The sequence below is a fragment of the Paroedura picta genome, chromosome 7, assembly GCF_049243985.1.
Source record: "Paroedura picta isolate Pp20150507F chromosome 7, Ppicta_v3.0, whole genome shotgun sequence".
NCBI classification, from domain to species: domain Eukaryota; kingdom Metazoa; phylum Chordata; class Lepidosauria; order Squamata; family Gekkonidae; genus Paroedura; species Paroedura picta.
In genome coordinates, this window is record NC_135375.1 from 95849830 (window position 1) to 95872454 (window position 22625).

The 22625-nt window shown below is 44.6% G+C and overlaps 1 protein-coding gene across 6 annotated transcripts in view; it reads right to left on the minus strand.

Annotated features, from left to right (window-relative positions):
* Positions 1 to 22625, minus strand: part of TDRD7 (tudor domain containing 7) — a 42235-nt gene that overhangs the window by 2354 nt on the left and 17256 nt on the right. For all 6 annotated transcript variants that reach the window (XM_077345517.1, XM_077345515.1, XM_077345516.1 and 3 more), the window contains 11 exons: positions 17634 to 17716; positions 16802 to 17019; positions 13974 to 14554; positions 10996 to 11185; positions 9533 to 9644; positions 7326 to 7528; positions 7079 to 7213; positions 5970 to 6050; positions 4057 to 4191; positions 3854 to 3964; positions 398 to 888 (listed from right to left, as the gene is read on the minus strand). In XM_077345517.1, the coding sequence (XP_077201632.1) occupies positions 398 to 888; positions 3854 to 3964; positions 4057 to 4191; positions 5970 to 6050; positions 7079 to 7213; positions 7326 to 7528; positions 9533 to 9644; positions 10996 to 11185; positions 13974 to 14554; positions 16802 to 17019; positions 17634 to 17716 (2340 nt within the window). The remainder of the gene's footprint in view (positions 1 to 397; positions 889 to 3853; positions 3965 to 4056; positions 4192 to 5969; positions 6051 to 7078; positions 7214 to 7325; positions 7529 to 9532; positions 9645 to 10995; positions 11186 to 13973; positions 14555 to 16801; positions 17020 to 17633; positions 17717 to 22625) is intronic.

Consider the following 22625-nt stretch of genomic DNA (forward strand, 5'->3'; position numbering starts at 1 on the left):
GTTTAAACAAAAACAATAAATTGGAAAACCAGTGTATATGTCTCCAGCCTCCTAGATTTCCCAATATTTCATCAGAAAATAGAAAAAGTCAGGTGTTTTTTCAAGCTACCCTTTTAAGAATGTAAACCCTTGCCTTAAGAAGCATTTTACTCATTCATTTTAAAAGGGGAAATATTTCATAAGATTTCCCTCAAACTCCTCCCCCCCCAATTTTCAAATGAAGCTGAAAAATTTCCTTTGGGGGAAAAAGGCTCCCCCATCCCAATTTTTCCTGGGTTTCTTCTGGGCCTTCGCATCTCAAGCTCCAATCTATTATGGCTCTTCGGAGCAGAATCACCAGAGCTGAAACCAGCAGCTGCCAGTGCAAACCTGGGAGTCGTATCCAACCGCTACTAACCTGTTCTCCACTTTAGCAGCATAGAGTTTGTTCTTCTCGACCGTGACCCGTCTCTCCTCCGCTCGGCTGTAGTAAAGCAGCATCTCTTCCATCAGCACTTCTAAACTGTGCATCTCCTGCCAAGGCTGGAGGACAAAGTAACCGGGGTGGCAGGCCAGGGAGACAAAGATATCCATTTGCTCCCCAGTTTTGGGCAGCGACAACCGAGGTGGCATACCCGATGCCGTTTCCTCACCACTGCGCTCCACGGTGCGCGGAACTGAACCGGAGGGACCCTTCTCAGTCTCCAAGTTTCTCCAGTGTTGAAAGTCCCCTTTCCCCTTCCCGAGGGAGAAATTGCTAGAAGAGACACTCAGAAAGACGTCTTTCTGATACTTCCACAAGTCTGCGTTGGCGATCTGCCTGTTTATGCTGCGGTCTGGGTCTGGGAAGTTCTTTGGTGTGAATAAATAGATGTGTGCCATTCTATGAGACTCATCCAGTTTAACAACCTTAAGCCAATAGAAAAGAGAGAGAGAAGCAGGGAACATGCATGACAATACTGCCGCTCAGTCTGTATTTTTCTCTCTACAATCATCAAAGTAACTTAACATACGGTTTCGCTTGACAACATGTTAAGCAAACAGTCAATTAAGTATTGCAGACAGGTCTAAAGCTACTTATGCCAGTGTAAAATATCCCCAACCCTCCCTGCTGACATCTCCATTTCTAGTGCTTTGGCAAGACTTGGTACAAGTTACAATATACAGCAATCAACCAATGTTAAACAATGATCTGTCACTGACTCTAGCAGGATCTAAAATCTGTTTTGACACCACTTTTGCGTACTGACTTGCTTCTGGAGAGGTAAGGGCTGAAAAGGAAAGGAGGAAAATGATGGAACTGTTGTCCGTTATCCCACAGGCCAAGAGGTATGGAGAAAATGGTCCTAGTTTCCCCAAGAGTCAAATTCTGTGTGCAGAAGGAATGATCTTAGAATTAAATTAAACCTGCTCTCTCCTTTAGTCACTACCTTAAGAAAGTCAACTTTGGTGAGGTGGGGGACAGAAGGACCATCTCTTCCTATGTGTGCTCCTCACAGCGGTCCATGCCTTGTTGTTTCTTCTTACATCTTTGAAGTTCACCCACTGACTGACTTAAGAGGCAGGATACTGTAGAAGTGCCAGGGTGCCTTTGTTGGCAGGCTTCAGGAAGGCCTGTATGGCAGTGCTCTTTCACAGAGCTATTCTACTGACTAAGGGTTTATGGCTGCTAAACCCTATTTTGACTCCCTGTCAGATGTTGCTAGTTTATTTGTTTATTTATTATATTTATATAACACCCTCCCCTAAGGCTCAGGATAGTTTACATAAAACAGGGAACTCAGTAGTTATAAATAATAAAAATACGGTGATAACAGATATAACAATATAATAGAACAGTAGAACAATGGTGAGAACATTAATTCAACAACAACATACTGATGGCCCTGTGGGTTGGACGAATCGGCGGTGGTTTTCATGGGAGGGAGGCTCGGGGGCCAATGGAAGGTGATTGGTTCAGGTTGACCACAACAAAATGCCTTGCAGAAGAACTCCCTTTTGCAGGCCCTGTAGAATTGTTCCAGATTCATTAGGGTCCTGATTTCCTCCGGGAGTTCGTTCTACCTGGGGGCCAGGACAGAGAAAGCTCTGGCCCTGGTTGAGGTCAAGCGAGTTTCCTTGGGGCCAGGGATCACCAGGCAGTTGGAGGTAGCGGAGCATAAGGCTCTTTGAGGGGTGTAGGCGGAAAGGCGGTCCCCTCAAGTACACTGGTCCAGACTGTGTATGGCCTTAAAGATGATTACCAGAACCTTAAGTCTGATGTGGAATTCGACTGGAAGCCAGCACAGTTGTTGGAGGATGGGCCGAATGTGGGACCTCCCTGGTGTTACTGCATTCTGGCTGCTGCATTCTGGGCCAGCTGTAGTTTCCAGATAAAGGTTAATGGCAGCCTGTGTAGAGCGAGTTGCAGAAGTCCAGTCTAGAGGTGACTGTTGCGTTGATCACTATGGGTAGGTGATTCCAGGGCTAAGTAGGGTGCTTATAGTTTGGCTTGGCAAAGGTGATAAAATGTGACCTGGGCAATGGAGATCACAGCACCCCTGGGGCAGCAGAGCACCAAGCACAGTGCAATTTGAGGCCCCAGCAGCTGTGGTGACTCCTGGGTGGGCCTCCAAGCAGTGGCAGCAATGGTGGCTCCCGGAGCCATCCAGATTGCTGCTGCGGTGCCAGTGCCCTAGTGGCAGTGACAGTGGCCTGGCACGGCTCCGGGCAGCAGAGAGCCTCCAGCACAGCCCAAATCAATGGCAGCGGTAGCCAGCCTCTGATGGCATCTCCAGCGGAGCTTGGTACCTTTCTTTTTCCTTGGTTTCAGACTTTCTTGGTTAGCTTTCTATCTGTTTCTTTCCTTCACTTTCTTCTTCTAGTTTGATTTGTTCTTTTTGTTTGTAGTGTGTTAGCATTGTCCTGTAGATTTAGCTTCCGATCTGTTAGGTTCCTTTTGGGCTTTATTTTTTTCCATAGTTTAATTTGGCTTGGGTTTCTAATATATAGGTTTTTGGTTGGTTTGGCCAGATTTTGGTGTTTTGTGGCGGCTTTTACTGGGCTGGACCGATCTAATTTAGGGAGCAGTCTAAGTTCTTGACTGCTCTGGCTGCCATAATGCGGGGCGTGAGGTATTTTATAGCAAGCTATCTGCATAATTTTATCACAGGAAGGAATATTTTGAAACAGATGCTTAAAATCACTCTCAGCATCACAGAACAGAGTACATAATAAAAGGAATAAAATTGTGGAAGCTTGCCTGGAGGCACTTTTAATGACTGGCAAATTTTATTCTGGCATCAGATTTTTGGAGTCTAAGCTCACTCTGACAGATGCACAAAGCCCAGATCCATAGGAGTAATATTTAAAGTTGCAAGTAATAGAAAGGTAGGAGTGGACAGGTGCTTCAAAGTGACGCCCATTTAAGGTGATAATCAAACCAAAAGAAACTCATCTGTTTGGAGGGAGGACCACTTCCAATTACTGACAGCCAGCAACAGCAGGATTAACAAAATTGGATCAGCCCAATATGGCAGATGAGCGTTTATGGAAGAGGGAATGCTGGCTCACCCAACACCACGTACATAATTCACAGCATATCTTAAGAACCTGCCTCAGAATCAGTCCATAGATACCCAGCTGTTATATCATGCCATACAGCATAATCTCCCTCCCCCAACCAAATACTTCAGGGTTAAATAAGTAAAGATTAGATTACACCATACAAGGAAAGATGGAGGCTGCAGAAAGCCAACACCCATCAATGAATGCTTTTTTCCAGCCAGGAAACATGTGTGCATGTGTGGGAATGCAAGCAAAAATAGTACAATGCTAACAGGTGGTTAAGACACCCTGCGCCTCGAACATTAAGTGACATTGCTTTTTGGGTTACCTTAACACTGCAGTCGGGGCAGTTTAACACCGTATCTCTCAGCCAAAGTACAGCATCTGGAGTCCACATCCCAATATGAAGAGGAAGGTCAGCTAAGCAGCATTTGGTTGCCTAAAAATAACCCACAACAGGTATATTGAGATCCGCAGCTTTTCAAGGACCAAGCAGGAAAAGCAGCCCGAAAATACCAGCAAGCTTTGTACCTGAGGTGGTATGGCAATAATTTCTCGGAGAAATGTTGGGGGGACCTCTCTCAACTCTGCTACTTTGACAGATGCTACTGTTCCAGTATCCATGAACTGCACATCAAGAGCCCGGCTGCTATGAACACTTGTTATCTGAGGAGAAGAAAAAAAGCAGAAATATTGGAAGGGCACAATATCAAAATGGACAGGCTGATAACATTTATTTATATAGTTCATTTATACCACCCACCCCCTGGCTGAAGACCAAAGCACCTTATATGATTCTTCTCTCCATTTTATCTTCATGACAACCACCTTGTAAGGTAGTGCAGGCTGAAAGAATAGGCCCCAGGTCACCCAGCAAGCTTCCAGCATGGAGTGGAGATTCAGACCCGAGATTCCCAGATTCTAGTCCAACACCCGAACTCTTACACCAGGGGTACTCAAACTGCGGCCCTCCAGATGTCCATGGACTACAATTCCCAGGAGCCCCTGCCAGCATTCGCTGGCCGCAGTTTGACTACCCCTGTCTTACACCATGTTTGCCGTGAAAATTAATACTGAATTACCACAGCAGAAGTTTAGAATTCACACTTATAGCCAATGTATAAACATTCATGAGATCGAGAATTCATTAAGAGTATTCGGAGACTTCAGAAATGTCAACATTTTAAGCATCTCAAACTACAGGGGTCAACTAGGCATCATAAGCAAATAATTCAGAAGCTACTTGGTTGACTATTGCGTGACCAAGGAACTCTCTCTGGAACAGGCTTGCTCAACCAGGGTTCCATGAAACCATGGGGTTTCCTGGATGGGTGGGAGTTAACTTTTCATATTTTTTTTAAATGTTTTTAAAAAAACATTTATCAAGTAAAATGACTACATATGGTCATGACAACCTCCCTCCCCTCCCCAAATGGCCAATGATGGGCCTGGAGGGGTAGGAAGGTGAGGGGACTTGGGTGGGTATGCCCACTGCTATGGTTTCCAACCATATTTTGCATGATTGCGCCACTTCCGGGGTTTCTCCAAGCCTGAAGAAAGTTTCGGGGGTTTCTCAATAGTAAAAAAGTTGAGAAAGGCTGCTCTGGAGCAAGGAGCTAAAAATCAACAGCTGGACTAAGGGCCATGCACTGCAAACATTACTGCTCTACCAAGCTGTAAATCACGACAACTCTACCAAGCATCTCTGTAACCACAGCAGTTTAATTTTTTTATTTGTTTTATTTTTCTGTGGGTAAGGCAATGCAGAAGAAAAGAGGGAAATTCCATACAAAGGTAGATCAACATAACAAGAACCATAAAAATGACAAAAACAAAACACATAAAACAACCACTCTGAAACTTCAATTAGCTATTTCCATTATTACTTATTACTACTACTATTACATTATAACAATTCGAGTCCATTATTTCTAGTCTCTAGTACATCAGCCATCTCCATAGAATACAATCTGAGAAACTTTCCAAGTAATTCATCACATCAAGTCAAACTACATTGTAACCTTTCTTTTTCCCCCTCTCCTTTAATTACTTTAATGTTCTTAAGTCAGTTTCTCTCGAATCATAAAACTGTTTTAACTTAGTTCACCAATTGCCGGCTGAAACTTTCACACGCAACACATTTAGCCAACTTTGATTCAGTGATCATTCATTCCTACACTAAGGGGAATGGCTCCACCTTACGGCCATACCCAGATTCTGCTGTGTCAAAAACTGGCAGAGAAAACCCACGGGGGAATTGGGGGGGTTAGTGCCAAACTAGCAACAGTGGAGAAGAAATAGGCCACTGAATGATGGAAGTCGGATGCTGTTCTGGAACCAAATTAACATTCCTCTTTAGGACACATTTCCCAAGTTTAATCAAGAGAAGAGTTTAGAACCCTTCTGGAACCCGTTTGTTAGCCCCAACCAATAATATTTCCTACCTCTACACGGGCCCACTTTCCTTTAGAGTTGAACAAGCAGATCTTGCCACAGTAAGGTAAGGCCACGGAGCTTTCTGCCACCTGCAGGAATAAAGAGTTATAGTCAGACTGAATACCTAACAACCCCAACAGCCCAAGGAGAAGGGCACTGTGAATTGTTGGAAGTCAGAAGTCCTTTAGTTTTACTCGCAACCAGTTCTCTTTGTAGTTATCGTGAGAGGTGTCTATCAATAAGAACAATGAATTGCCCTTGTGTTCCCGCTGTGGAGTGGGAAAAGACTTTTGTAAGAGATACTGTTGGGCATTGAGCAACAAGAAATGTTTGCCCTTAGCCATTGGCATTCAACCCACATATCAATTCCTCCCTTCCTGGTTTTCTATGCTGCTAAATCCGCAGTCTAGGCTTTGCTTTATGCTTGCAAGCCTAAGCTCTTTTCCATCGTCTTGGTCCAGAGGGAAATATGTTAGGGTTCCTTATGAAGATCGGCAATGTCTTTGAAATAAAAATCAACCCCCAACAGTCGCACATTTGTTACTCCACTGACCCAGTCTTGCAGTTCCACGATTACATTATCTTACACCATGCTTGAGTAAGAAGTCCGGGTGCTGTTTCTTCTGGAAGATAGGGCCCCTCTTATTTCAGGTTTCAGTAGCAGTTTTTCTGCGTACTTTGCTGCCATTAAGTTCGTGGAATGGGTCGTTTATCCTTTCCAAGTATTTTGTATTAAATTTAATTTGAATTTTACCCCGATACCGATTTATGTATTGTTTTATAGCCTATGCCAATAAAGGTCTTTGATTATGGGAGTCATGCATGGCCAATACATCAACTGGGCAGCAAAAACAAGGAGCAGCTGAAATGAATACGCTTCTTGTACTTTAGTAAAGGAAATGGCCAACAAGGGGAGAACAGACTACTCTAGAATTTCTCATTAGTATGTAAGAGGCTGTTAATTCAGGCTTACAGTCCTTAAGAGACGACTACAGCTCTCCAGATGTCCGTGGACTACAACTACCATGGGTCTCTGCCAGCATGGAGCAGATAAATCTACAAGCACCTCATCTAACTGCTGAGCACAGTCACTGACTAATGTGGAATTCTGACTTACCTTGTGGTGGAAATAGCTTTCCAGTTTCTGCAAGCATTCTGAGAGCTTGGTCAGGCCCTTGGATGGCACTTGGCAGTATAAAGTCCCGTCTGAACATACATTGGTTACTCTAACATTTGTATAGAGGGCATTCACCTAGCGAAACACAAGAACAGAGATCCTGATTAACACCTCTGACATTTTAAGCATCCTCAGTTCCTGCTTGCGGGATGCCTGCTGAAATGATACAAACAGACGAGGATATTACCTGGAGATGAAGCTCCAGAGACTTGTCAGAAAGTGCTTTCAGGCAAGTAGCATTGATGTTGACGTCATCGTCCCCTGAAGTGTCGTAAAGGACGACGAGAGGAACGTCGCTTTTCTCCAGTATTTCAACGGCAAATATCTTGCCACAGGTTTGAGTCTCCACCATTTTGACCAAAACGGGATCGTCGCAGAAGGCCTCCAACCCTAAACGGAACAGCAGACCCCGCCCCCAGAAAAGAAGTTACGGATATTGAAAAAAAAGAGGAATGCAGGGAGATCTGGTTTGCAAAATGTCTGGCATACAAGAATACAGTACTTGGGTTCTAAGGTCATGACAGTCATGGCACCTTATAAATGCAGACTACCATTAGTGCCTGATTCCTGGGATGCATCCGATATTCAGAGTCACACACCTTGGGCAATGCATAAATTCTCAGTGCGGAAACAGCTTCCATTAATGTGAACCAGAAATGCATGTGTTTCTCCTCTTATATTACATGAGTACATATTCTCCAAACAGAACCAAAAGGTGGAAGTGTCATTACTCTGAAGTCAGGGTAAGACTGACGCTCCCTTTTGTAGCTTCCCGCCCACGCTGCAGTTCCCAGTCTCCACTAGGGGGCCTGCCACAACTTCCTTTTTGACAGCCACAGCAGCTTCTCAGTACAGGGCCCGCTGCAGTGCTTTCTTCTCCCCCCCTTCCCACTGCCCCCAAGGCTGCCTGCCCCCCAGCTACCCCACAATGCTTGTGGAACTGTTGCTGTTCTCAGTCCACGGAAACTTCTCCTTCCACAATGTCACTGCCATAAACCAGCTACTAGCAACTCTCCTCCCCCCAATCACCAACACTCATGATGGGCCTAAAACTTTCCATAGCTTGTTGCCGCTCCCCCCCCCCCACGACACAGACATTACTGGGGCCACCACACCTCCTGGTCACCTTCTACCACTGCTGGACAGAGGAGGAGTGTTCTCTGCACTAGCTCAGAGACCATGACTTTACTTTTCATGGAATTTAGAAGAGTTGGTTTTTATACCCTGCTTTTCACTTCCCGAAGGAGTCTCAAAATGGCTTATAATTGCCTCCCCTTCTTCCCACAACAGACACCCTGTGAGGTAGGTGGGGCTGAGAGAGCTTTGACAGAACTGCTGTGAGAACAGCTCTAGCAGGACTGTGACTACCCAAAGGTTAGTCAGCTGGCTGCACACAGAGGTGTGGGGAATCAAACCTAGCTCTCCAGATTAGAGACTGCTGCTCTTAAACCACTTAATCATGCTGGCTCTTCCCATGTATTTTTTTAAGACATCTAGTGTATAGAAAATGAATCTGTTAAGCCTCCTTGTGGCCCTGATCTACAGATTCAAATACCCACAAATGGGGGCCATAGGTGGCTATTAGAAAAGATGTTACAGTTTCACTGCAAGGTACAATTTGTGAGAAAATCTAGTTGCTGGGTTACCACTTGTTGCTACAGAGCTCTTTCTACACTTTTTTTTTAAAGCAGCAACACAGAACTGCAAACTAGTCCCCAAAGATCCCAAACCCTCCTGATGCTCAGATATAAATGTCCCAGAAATAGTGAAGCCACAGGGGAAAAAAACTTTTCAGAAAAGAAAATATATTGGAGGAACAATGCAAATATATGTAATATCGGTTTCTTATAAAAGCATTATGTTGCTTTAAATGTCAAATGCATCCTTTCTAACTTCATTGGCACATAAAACATTACTGATCTACATATTGGTAAAGATGTAAAAAAGTTTCAATTCTCTGTTGTTGTTGTTGTTGTTGTTGTTGTTGTTGTTGTTGTTAATAATAATAATAATAATAATAATATTATTATTATTATAACCCGTTGCTCCCCTGAGGCTCGTGGCGGGTGACAACATGTAAAAACCCCATAAAACCCCTAATACATAAAAACACCTACAACAATCCCCAACCCCCCAACCCACCCCGTGAGCAAAACTGCAAATACATCTGATACTAAAGTAACTGAGAGCGCCAAACTGCACATTCCATTTATTCCAGATCCATTTGTGCATTTCCCCCCAGGCTGTTCCAAACATCTCAGTTTTTCCACTGCAACAATCAAACATTCCTTGGGATAAACCCCTCCCACCCTCACTGCTCTAACGCCATTCCAATGTGGGATGATTTTTTTAAAAATTATTTTTAAAAAGATCGTTTGAGTGAATTTCTCTTACCTGCCAGTTTACATTTTGAAGCCTGGAATGGCAGTGAATAGAACTGCTTTGCCAGCTTGTACACTTTGGTATTTTCAATGCTTTCATTGAAACCATGATCAACGTAGCACACCTAGTAATGCAGAAGAAACAATACTGAGCACTCGAGGACTGACACCAAGGTTTGACCCAAATGCAATTTTGTCAGCAGTGGAAGCATACTTTCCTATCTCCCCTCCCTCTCCTCTTGAGCCCACCCATCTCCAATAAACACTGCTCCTGGGGGGAACAGGGGATCGACCCTGAGCGATGGGGTGTGGGGGGGTGGTGGTGGTAGCACCGGAGCAGTGGGGTAGGGAATCAATGGATCCAACCCCTTAATGACAGATATTATTTTTCACTTTATAATCACTGATTGAAATAACTTTCAAGGTGTAACAAAGTCTTCAGCCAAGTTTCCAGTTGGTGATCTTTCCATTTTAAGTTTTTTTCTTTAACTGGTTTATTGATTGATTGTAAGACTTTCGTGTATAACTGGAGGTCACACAAACATCCGGAGTCCGCATCCCAATATGAAGGTCAAAAGGAGGCCCTGCTTCCAGTTCGGGCTTTCTCAACCACGGTTTCATGAAACCCTGGGATCTCCTGACAGCCCTGGAAGAGTTTCCTTAATGGGTGGGAGTTAAGTTTTTATATATTTGGTAAACAACTTTGGTAAAACTTTGTTTATATGTTTTATGCAAACCACCCTGAGCCTCCGGGGAAGGCGGTATATAAATATAATATAATTAATTAATTAATAAACATTATAAGGTGATATAACCATATTTGGTAATGTCACCCCACATAGCCAATGATGGGCCTGGAAGGGGAGGAGCCTTGGGTGGGCATGTACATGGCTATGCTTCCCAGCCATATATTGTGCATAATTGCACCACTTCTGGGGTTTCTCGAGCCTGAAGAATGTTTCAGGGGCTTCCCAACGGTAAAAAAGTTGAGAAAAGCTGCTCTGGTTATTACTTTCCTCCTCCAAAGCTGGAAAGACCCTAAGAAGATTCACATGAAACTGCCTTATACTGAATCAGATCCTTGGTCCCTCAAAGTTAGTCCTGTCTACTCAAGAGTGGCAGTGGCTCTCCAGGATTTTGGGTTGAGGTCTTTCACATCTCCTATCTGATCTCCTTCCCGCTAGAGATGCCAGGGATTGAACTTGGGACCTTCTGCATGCCAGGCAGATGCTGTACTACTGAGCCACTGACTTGGGAAGAACAGGTTCCTGCCAGAGAAACTCTTACAGAAGGCCTGGACCAAGCACTTTATGGTTGTAGCTGAAACCAGAGGAGAGACATGCAGACACAAAGTTGGTTGGTTGGTTGGTTGGTTGTCATGGCAGAGGTGACTGCCCTACCACAAATGCTTCTGTAGACAAATCGTGGGGGCTAGCACTTGACTTCGTCGCTAGCAAAGAAATGGGGCACACTCACTTTTAGCCTATTGCCTTCAACGGCAATGATCTTTGCCCGCAGCCAAGCATCCTCCTCTGCAGGCACAGCAACAAGCTGGCCAACTCTGAGTGATCGTATGGGAAGAGCTGAAGGGCTCTGTTGACTGTAGTGATCCTTCATCTCGTCTTCCATTAATTCCTGGGCAGCAGAATAGTCTTTGCCGACGTACCTACAGAATTCCAGGTGGAAATCAAAATCAGTGTAATTAAAAACAGGAGCACTGAAGGCAATAGTGGACAAACCATCTTTTCTGAAAGAGGCAACAGAAGTGGATTAGCAAAGCTGATTTTTTTTTCATCCCCATTAACTGCCCCAAGAGCAAAGAGGCCACGGGCTGGATCTAGCAGACTATTCCTGCGTGTGATAGAATCTTTTTGCAAACAGAAGTAAAGATCTTGATTGCAGCTTGTACATCAAGCGTTTACACTACGGCAGTGGTCCCCAACCACCAGTCCGCAAAGGCCCCGGCACCGGCACCGCTCCCCCCCCCCCCCCCCGCAGTCGGAAACTTCCCAGGCTGCAAGCAAATCGGCCACCAAAGCGGCCAATTAGCTTGCGGCCCGGCAAGCTACTTTTTTGCATGGGGGGGGGGGGAGAGGGAAGAGCGGCCGCCTGCGCATGTGCGGGAGTGCCATGCATGCACATTTGCACCACGCACGGCCGCAAACATGCATGTGCGGCAGTTTCGCACATGCGCAGAACTGCCGTGCATGCATGTTTGCGGCTGCGCATGCGCGGCCGCCGGATCGCCCTCCCCCCACCGGTCCTCAGCCTTAAAAATGTTGCAGTCCACTGCACTACAGCATTTCAGCAGTGGAATAGGCTGCCTAAGGAGGTGGTGAGCTCCCCCTCACTGGCAGTCTTCAAGCAAAGGTTGGATACACACTTTTCTTGGATGCTTTAGGATGCTTTGGGCTGATCCAGCGTAGAGCAGGGGGTTGGACTAGATGGCCTGTGTGGCCCCTTCCAACTCTATGATTCTATGATCTTATGATTTCCAGTGGCACAGAATGTCCAAACATTATTACTGAGATGCACAGAGCCAGCAATTCATGTAGTGCTACTACCGGCACAAGGAAAATAGTGCTAAGTGTTCACACATGGCTGCATCCAATCCAGAGCTAATCAATTTAAGCTGCATTATATGAAAGTCTTCAGCCTAGTTACTAGTTGGTGATCCTCTTTCTGCCATGTAGGCACTTGTCCTCTGGTGGATATGTATGTATGTATGTATGTATGTATGTATGTATGTATGTATGTATGTATGTATGTAAAAAAGCTCTTTTTATCCAGAAATCCATAAAATGGTAAGAGCTGACACAACCTTGTCTCTCGGGAATCATGGCCTCAAAGAACAGTCTTTAGCAAGCGACTCATTTCCACCTTCTATAACATGCTCTCCTTTATAAGCTTGTCCCAAGGGCCAGCAATAGTTACATAGCACTAATCTTTATACCTGAACATATCTGCACAGACTCTGATCTCTAAAAGAAGCAATTCAAACTCATTTAAATCAAGTTTAAATTTGCTTCTTCCTGCACAAACCAAGACTTTCTCAACCAGGGTTTCATGAAACCCCGGGGTTGCTTGACTACCCTGGAAAGGTTTCCTGAATAGGTGGAAGTTAAATAATTTTAATATATTTTTGAAATTTGTTAAATGTTTATCGGGTGATATGACTACATATCCTCATGTTGACATGCCACCCCTCCCAAAATTTTACTTATTTCTTAGATTCTTTAGATTTACTTATTCCTATGAGATCCGGAGACTCGTGGGGAGTACAGTATAACCCCCCCCCATAAAACATGATAAAACTCTATCCCATAACAAACAACAAACAAAGATAAGAGGATAATACAAGATGGGCAGTATAATCCTGCCCCCATCCTTGCAGCCATCCACCCCCTAGAGTGGAGTATGCGGGATGCTATTGCATAACCTAATGAGGGTCACCCTTTGGTCCTGGCTCTGACCTCAACCAAGACCTGGCAGAAGAGATCCGTTTTGCATGCTCTGCAGAACTCCGATAGCTCTCCCGGGAGCTCATTCCACCAGGTTGGGGCCAGGACCAAAAAGGCTCTAGCCCAGGTCAAGGCCAGGTGTGCTTCTTTGGGGCCAGGGTCCTCCAGTAGATAGCAATAACCCCAACTGTATCCAATACAAATCAAAAGCTGGAATACACAGCCTACGGAAGACATTAGGAATTTCAAAAATAGCGTAAAACATGGTATAGCAAGACACGTGTGCAAACTCTAGAATCCCACTGTGTTTGTTAGAATTGGATGTCTGGATCCCACCCACAACGGAGGGCACCATGCGTCCAATCCAATGTAGCGAGGTGGTGGAGGAACTTCTAAGCCAGTGGTTCTCAACCTTCCTAATGCCGTGACCCTTTAATACAGTTCCTCATGTTGTAGTGACCCCCAACCATAACATTATGCCAGTGTCCTTTCACAAGAATTAAACCGAAATTGACAAATGGCATGAAGATCCATTGTTCATGATTGTATATAAATTGTTTTTTTTCCTGGGGTTTCTCAGTTCAATTCTGCCTCTTGTCCCACCATGCTGATCTTGCTCTTTTCCACTGCTCCAGGCAGACGAACACTATCTCGATCTACCCCGAAAGGCTGTTGTGTGGATGCCCCCCGCCCCTGGACAAGCAGCTTGCCTTGCCACAACCCCTGTGAAAGGGTCGTTCGACTCCCAAAGGGTTCCTGGCCCCCAAGCTGAGAACCACTGTTCTAAACCCTGACAGCAAGAGAAGGAAAAGCGGCTATCAAAGTACACAAAACTGCAATTCAAGAATTGGGCCCACTATCTGCTACTTAAGCCTTACAGTCAGGGTCGCTGGCAGTAGCAGCACTTGAATTCTAGAAAATCACTCCCCTCCCACACACACACACACACACACACTACTGAAACATTACAGGAGGCCACAACCATCAATTTACCTGATGACAACTTCATTTGTATTGTCCAGCTCCACTACCAAAACTGACGGCGATGTTTCCGCTGGGACTATTAAAGGAGGCACAGTTATATTCTCCGAACTCTCCTCTTGGGCTTCCTGTGCTATTGCAGAGGCCTCTTGCTCTGCCACTTTCTTCAGGTCTTCATGCACTTGGACTCTGCTGGCCACGTTCTCATTCTTGGTGTTCTGTTTCGATTTTGCATAGAGGATTGCCTTTTTGGGGTTGCCAGATACGTAGTCCACGGTGCAAACATCTGAGAGGGAGTTGAGATGGCTCAGAACGTCTTGTGGAAAGGTTGCTTTGTAGGTGTCTTCGTACACCTTTGGGAGCGCGTTAGCCCAAAGGCCGCTAGAATAGTTTAACAGGAGGGCTGCAATGTTTTGCTTGAAGTCCCCGTGGGATGCAGCAGCAGGAGCAGCAGCTTTGTTCTGGGTAGGCTCGTGGGTTAACGTGGACCGAGACTTTCCTTCCTGGCTCGGGGCACTCTTTTCCGGGAGAGGTGTTCTTGTTGGAGGGAAGAGCAGGACATCCCTATGGCCTCCAGAACACACCTTTTGGGCCTTGGGGAGAAGAGGAACGGCAAACAGTCGGATAAAGGAACCAGCAGTTGTTTGGACCTAAACATCTGCTTCACATCACAAAGGCCTCAACTGTGATGTTATTTAATCCTCACCTGTTGTGCTTTCCTGAGATTTTCTTTAAAATTGTGCACATAATTACCACTCGACATAAAACAGCTCCAAGCAACTTGACAAACGAAAACATACAGATAGCATCTAGTTCTAGCAGCTTTTCTCAACTTTTTTACCGTTCAGAAATCCCTGAAACATCCTTCAGGCTTCAAGAAATGGTGTGATCAGGCAGAATATGGTTGGGAAGCCTAGATGTGTACACGCCCACCCGGGGCCCCTTCCCTTCCCACCCCCTCCAGGCCCATCATTGTCCATTCTGCGGGGGCGGGTGGGCTGGCATGACCTTATATGGTCATGTCATCCAATAAATTATGAACAAATTAAAAAAGTACATAGAAAATTAACTCCCACCCATTCCGGAAAGCCTTCCGGGGCCATCGAGAACCCCCAGGGAAACCCTGGGAGCAAGCTTGGTACAGTGGTTAAGAGTGGCGGCTTCTATAATCTAGCGAGCCGGGTTTGATACCCTGCTCCTCCACATGCAGCCGAGTGACCTTGGGCCCATCACAGCACTGATAGAGCTGTGCTGACTGAGCAGTAGTCTCAGGGCTCTCTCAGCCTCACCTTCCTCACTGGATGTCTGTTGTGGGGAAAGGGTAGGGAAGGCGATGGTAAGACTCCTGGGTATAGAAAAGCATCCAATAAAAACAACTCTTTTTCTGAGTTATTTGTAAATTTTGTTCTTCAGGTGGAGGTGGTCAAGCGACAGCTGGCTTATAGTGACTTTGTAGTCACTTCCAAGGCAAAAGACTGAGGTGGTTTAGCCACTGCCTGCCTCTGTTATTCCTTTAAGGCAGGGATAGTCAAACTGCAGCCGGGGCTCATGGGAATTGTAGCCCATGGACATCTGGAGGGCCGCAGTTTGACTACCCCTGCTTTAAGGTCTCCAACACTAACCAGGGCCAATTTGCCTTCGCTTCCGAGATCAGGCTACACTGGGCTATCCAGGTCAGGTTTATTCTACTACCTTCTAGTATAGATGGGGATTATTAAGTAAGTCAACAAGTCTATACTGATATCCCACATCTGAGAGCAGATTTCCGTTTTTTTAAAGACAATATTCCCTATTTCCTGCCATAATCAAGCTTGATGTTTTTCATGCTACTGTATATTTGAGTACAGCGGACAAGTATGATTAAATACACGATAGTGTTATTTAAGGCAATTTATTTAGGACAGAGGGTGATTCGAATGTGGAATTCGCGGCCAAAGGAATGGCCACAGAAATAAACAACTCTAAAAGAGGATTAGATAGATTAATGGGGGATAGGTCTCTCAGTGGCTACTAGCCATGGTGACTGAGGCGAACCTCCATGTTCAGAGGCACTATACTTCTGAATCCCAAAGCCAAAAGGCAACATCAGGGGAAAGTCTGGTCCAGTTGGGCTCTTACGATGATGCTGATGCTGATGACCTGACACAATGTTTTCTATATTGGTTCTGACTGGTAATATCCAATATTGCAGAAGCCTTTCCCACTATCTTCCTAATTCCAATGTTTTCTGCCCGATCCTGGAAATATCCAAAACCCGCTCAGGAAGATTTTCACTCTCCACAGCTACTCCGAGGGACGATTATCCCTTTGAACTTTAAAGGATCGTTACTGTCAATGGGAAGACTTGACAGCTGAGCAATGGAAGCCCGGTCTACTTCCCATTGATTCATTAGCACCACTCTTCATATCCAAGGGACACGATAATGCCCTTCCCAACCTTCCAGTAAGGAATTAAAATTAAAATGGTAATTCTGCCATCGCACAACACCCCCATGATAACTAAAGCAAACGAAAACTAGTTAAATCTATTCCACCGATGCTTCTGCCACAATCAGGATGTTGACATTCTGCACAAAGGGTGAAATTCCTGATATCTGCTCAAAGCCCTAACAACTTATTGACCCCATCTTCGCTTTACCAGCTGTGAGGTCCACATTTCTAGTCAGGAATCAGTAAAGTGAAGACAGACTACCATTTTTGATGAGCGCACATAAATACAAGCAAGATGAAAAATTCAGGAGTGCCTTGCTATGGATTCTAAGCTGCTGCTAACCTGGATTACTTAGCAACTTTTTTGTTTAACGCAAGTATCTGTAAAAGAAAAAAAAGTTGATACCTACTACACAAATGTGCGGCCAGTGTTCAAACTGGGGCAGCAAGCCTGGATTGAAGTCCTCTTTATACACGTCTCTGTACAGATGTGGCATCTTCGAGAGCCATACACCACTGCTGTGCCTGTTCAGGATCTCTTTGACTCTGTTCTGAATCTCAGTTATGTTAACACTCACGGGGCAAGCAGGAACAGCTTGTATGACTCGCCTTGTTTCATTTGTATTTGCTGCAAAGAAAGCAAGTACGTATTCTAAGGCTGCTTTCAGACCTCACCTTTAACCTGAATTAAGGCAGACTGTGTGTAAACTGGGCTTGCGCACACCCCCTCTTCTCCTTGTGTGAAGAATTCAGAGACCAACCCCAAGCATCCATTATGGACATTCAGGTTCATCGGAGTCCCCAGAGCTACCTTGTTCCTCATGAACTGGGTGTTTAAACCAGAGTTCAACACAGGCTTAGAACTTAGGGTGGGAAATGCATCAGCTCTGCAAGAAGCCAGCCCTGCACGTATTCCAGTTTACTATCAGAAGTGCATTCTGAACTCAGCCTATTGCATGGTCACATCATTGTTCTAGTACTGGCAACCCCTCGCTCCCACCTTCTTCCCTTTCCTGCAATCTGCAGGCTCTTACCAGAATCCTTAAACCCAGTAACCTTTTTTTGTTTTCTTTGAAAATAAGTTACATTAAAAATGCCAATTAAAATATTCAGCGGGCAAACTGAAGGGTTACTTTCCCTGCTATTAAAGCTTTAGTGCAAACCAGAGCCCCACTCTCACTGTTTACACCTTGAGCAACTGTTGCAGAGAAGTGTGCATGAGGTCCTGCCAGCACAACGTACCGTTCAAGTCACACAGGTTTCTTGACAGATGCACCTGAAGCTCCTTCTGAAATCGCGGAGGGAGGACTAGTCTTTTTTCAGGCCTTTAAACAAAAGAGAAAAAGAGAAGGAAGGCAAAGATCCAATGAACTCCTGTAAACTTGACTTTCACTGCAAGGTACCAGCCAACTGCGTTCTAGATGAAGCCTGCAGAGGAGGGATCCCCCCCAACGGATGCTGTGGGGCCTGCTGACACATTTCTTGGTGCCCAGGTATTCAGAGGAAGTGGATGAGGTAAAGCTTCTAATGGGCCTTAGGGGACTTAACGTGTTGTGTGCATATTTTTTTAAAAGTTGCTGGGGCAGCAGATGCCATTATGTCACAAGGATCTCCAGTGGGTGACTGAAGGCAAGGGGTGCGTATGCAAGGACATGTTTTTAAAACAGCATGTTCGTTTTAAAGGGTATCCTGTTAAAAACAGAACTTCTGCCTGAAATGTTGAAGAACTGCTGTCGGAACTGATCGCAATGGCTGCCTCCTCTGGCAGCAATACTGGGTCGAAATTCCAAAGGTGCCTGCAGGTTCAAAGAAGTTGGGGATTTGTGCAGGAGGGACTGTCTGTACTTAAGCCCTTCGCATGCAAGATGAAAGGACGATACTAAAGCTAATATCACAGAGACTAGAACAGGTGTAGTCAAACTGCGGCCCTCCAGATGGCCATGGACTACAATTCCCAGGAGCCCCTGCCAGCATTCGCTGGCAGGGGCTCCTGGGAATTGTAGTCCATGGACATCTGGAGGGCCGCAGTTTGACTACCCCTGGACTAGAAGATCAGGATACACAGATTCTGGGCTCTTCTAACAACAGTGTATGTTCTCCCCACTTCTGGGATATTCCCTTATCTTACAAATCCATACCCATGTATCTCCAAATTTTGGAGACACGCCAGTTAAGAAGAGCATTTCTAGTTGCTCGCTTAAACATCTTTCCCTCAAATGTCACCCGAGGTAGATTTTTAAAGATCCCTCCTCAGGAGAGATACTGTTTACACGGATGTAGTGTCCCTGACACGTTGTACCATATACTTCTGGTGTGTCCTAAGTTTGAAGTATTTCGTCGCCCGCTAGCTAATTATCTGAAGAAATTGAAATTCAGCTGTGTTAACGAGAAACACTGGGTTAAAATGATACTAAATGTGAGGGACACAGCAACTATTATAAAAGTAGCAAAGTTTTTACTGGCAATTTTAAATGAAAATCTTTTACGATAGATTTTACATCTGAAACTGTTTGAAATTTTCATTTTATGCTTTGCAATTCTATGCCAATAAAGGTACTCTGAATCTGTACTCAAGCTTTAGACCTTCGTGTCAAGTTTATAGGCAATCCGTCCATGAGGCAAGGGGACTATTTCACTCCACAGGAAAGTGTCACGCAGGAAATGACAGCTACATCTCCTTTTCCCTTCAAGCCCGGTTGATTCGATACATGTCTTTGACGCAAAAATCAAAAAGCCACAGAAGATGGAAAGGTGATTTGACAAGACTGTAGACCACTGTACCTCTCTTGAGTCATCGTTTTCCTTTTTATATATACGCCCTCACGGCAGAAGCTAGGAACAAGAGCTAGCTGAGGGGAACATAAATTCCCATCAATTTTGATGGGCTCATTATCCACAAGCTCACTTGCCCGGGAGATGTTTAAGGCAGGATGAAGTGCTTGGCTGTGTTTGCTATTTTTGCCTTCCGGAGACGGTACTTCATTTGCGAAATTAAAGAGAACATTTTACAATTTTTATAGTCAATGTTAAATTGACTAATCATCAGCCTGATAAAGGCAGGTGTGAAAGCAGAGTTCTCCATACAAACTGATTACTCGGTGAAATATTATTTCTCATAATATTTCAATTTACCAAGTAGCCAATGCAGCCGCCTTTAATTACTCGGGGAGGAGGGGGGGAGGGGGAGAAGATAGGCTGCTACTTTTGAATCTCATGGCTTCCTTCATGTTACTCAAGTCTGAATCTATACATGTGGCAAACTAGATGGTACAATGGACTTAAGTGCTTCCAACTGCAGACTGGGAGATGTCATTTTAAAATGTTCTCTTGCGCAAATAAACCCATGGAAGCAGAGAGGAAGCACAGCAAGGACTATACTGTGCACAGTGTGCTTATTTTCAATGTGCAGGAATAATTTTGTGTGAGGAAGCCTAATCTACTCTAACCATTCTGCTAGACAAGCAGATGAACCGGATGAACTGTGGAAAGATGGAAGACCAACATCTGGGAACCTTGCCCAAGAAAGAGAGAGGTTTCCAGTGGCGCCACTAGATACCTCAGCCTTTCTCAAGCTTTTTATTTTTGAGAGAGCTCTGAAACATTCTTCAGGCTTCGAGAAACCCCAGAAGTGGGACACTCGTGCAGAATATGGTTGGGAAGCAGAGCTGTGTATTTGCCTACCCAGGAACCTTCCCCTTTCCCACCCCTCCAGGCTCATCACTGTCCATTTATGGGAGGAGGTTAGTGGGTTGACATGACCATACGTGGTCATATCCCCTAATAAATGTTTCGCAAATTTAATATATATATTAATATTAATTATCACCCACCCATTCAGGAAACCCTTCCAGGGCCATCAAGAAACCCTGGGGTTTCCCAAAACCTTGAGGTACCTATTCAGCTTCCCTCACCAATGCCATTATGCCCATACTCGTTCTCAGACGCCGTGTTCGTATGTTTTGCTCTTTTTAATAGATCTAATTATTTCCCCTCCCAATACCAAGCAATGATGTCTTTTCCCATGCTGGCTCCCCTACTTTGAAATATTGTACTTCCCAGGAAAAAGCTAACATATCGTTCTGCAGGCTGCTTTCCCCTGGTGGCATCCTCTGCTACTTCAAGTCAATGCTCAATTACAACAAGCCATAGACATACAACAGGGGGATTATGAGGGCAATCGGGGCTATTCTGAGAGGCTTAGGCCAACCACAGTGACGGGCCAGCGGAGCCATTATCTGAATCATGATTTGATGACCCAGTACAGCAGCAAACAATGCAGGGGGAAAAGTGATGGTGCAGCAGCTGAGCTTGCCAACTTCAACTTCAGTTAAAGGCAGCTGGTGTGCGCATGCATAGGGGGGCTGAAGCATAAACAGAACTTCGACCTGCCTTCACCTGCCTTCATTCAGACTGTAGGTGCATAAAAGATCGAAAATAGAATCATAGAGTTGGAAGGGAGAAGAAGAAGAAGAAGAGTTGGTTCTTATATGCCGCTTTTCCCTACCCGAAGGAGGCTCAAAGCGGCTTACAGTCGCCTTCCCATTCCTCTCCACACAACAGACACCCTGTGGGGTGGGTGAGGCTGAGAGAGCCCTGATATCACTGCTCGGTCAGAACAATTTTATCAGTGCCGTGGCGAGCCCAAGGTCACCCAGCTGGATGCATGTGGGGGAGTGCAGAATCGAACCTGGCATGCCAGATTAGAATGCCGCACTCCTAACCACTACACCAAACTGGCTCTCATGGGTCACCTTGTCCAACCCCCAATTTGTATTCCAATTGTTAAAAAATGCTTTAAAACTGTTTATAAACATCCTAAAAACCTATCTGTGCTCAGCTTTGCTATTTTACTAGCTTGCTGACGGTAACAGGAATATACATGCAAGTGCAGACTTGGCAGTAACTTGGCCACAATCTATAAGTAAGCTACAAGTACTACTTGACTTGGTTGATATTCCATATACAAGTTGGCCTTAGAAGGCTGTTGAAATAAGTTTAGTGTTTACTAAATTGTGACAAAACAAGGATCATGGCTATTAGTCCATCTCCACAATGGACAATGGATGGAATCCCATTGAAGCAGAATTATCTAGGATTAGCCTTCCACAACTTTTGGTCAGTACACACTGAACATGCAAAGCAGGATTTCAAAAAGATCGTGTTTGGTAGCCTCAGATTTTACAGAACAGGAAACTGATTAGTGCCCCCCATTTGAGAAATTTACAAAACAAAGATACTTTTCCAGTTATTATATTGAATTCCAGTTTGGAGATTTGGACATTTGTACTGACTTGAAGTTATGCAAAATAAATTTGCCCGTGTGTTATTAGCAGACCCAAAATTCAATAGTATCAGCTATAGTTAGATCTGAGTTGTCTAGTATCAACTCTAATCCTCAGAGTTGTCATTAATTTTCACCTGGAAATCCTTTTTCGCCCAATTCCAATTTTTTAAATCCTGGCTTATGACAAGATGAAATTTAACTCATGGAGAAGTCATGTATTAAATGGAGTAGCCAAACTTGGTGTATTGGGAAAATATCTAAGGTAGCTAAGGATTTTTGCAGCCAAACAATTAATACATTCTAAGCATAAGAAGGTTTTTACTAAGGAACGGTTGGTTTTTTTACTACTAGAAATCTTAAGAAGTCGTTACAATAACACGTATAAGCAAGCAAGTTTGTTCTTGTGATCAGAGCTCGGTCAAGGACCAGGTTCACATGGTTTTTTGGTGCCCAAGATTTGCAGTGGATTGTGAACGATACCATTAGGAACATTTAAACAAAGTGATTAGCCCAAACTTGGCAGCATTAATTTTCTTAGCCAAAACAAGTGTGTGTGTGTATGAGAGTGAGAGTGAGAGTCCCGCCCCCCATGAGACATACACAAACTTCACAAACTATAACTATTTCATCATCTTTTAGATACAAAAATACCCCCCTCCATTTATATGTTCCTCCACTTTAGCAGAACAGTGTAATAACACTGCAGAGATGGAACAGGGTTCTCTTATTACTTATAGGTATCAACCCACAGAACAAAAGACGGAACATTTCTTTTTATGCATCACCTACCAAAATGTACCAAAAAAATGTTGCAATCATTGCTCAAGCTATTAACAGTATGAAGAAACGTGCGGAATATAAATCTCAGCGGAAAGCTGAAAAAATTTGAAACTCGGTGAGGGCCGGGTTTGTCTGAAGCAGCAGAACAATGTTTTGAGTCCAGTGGCACC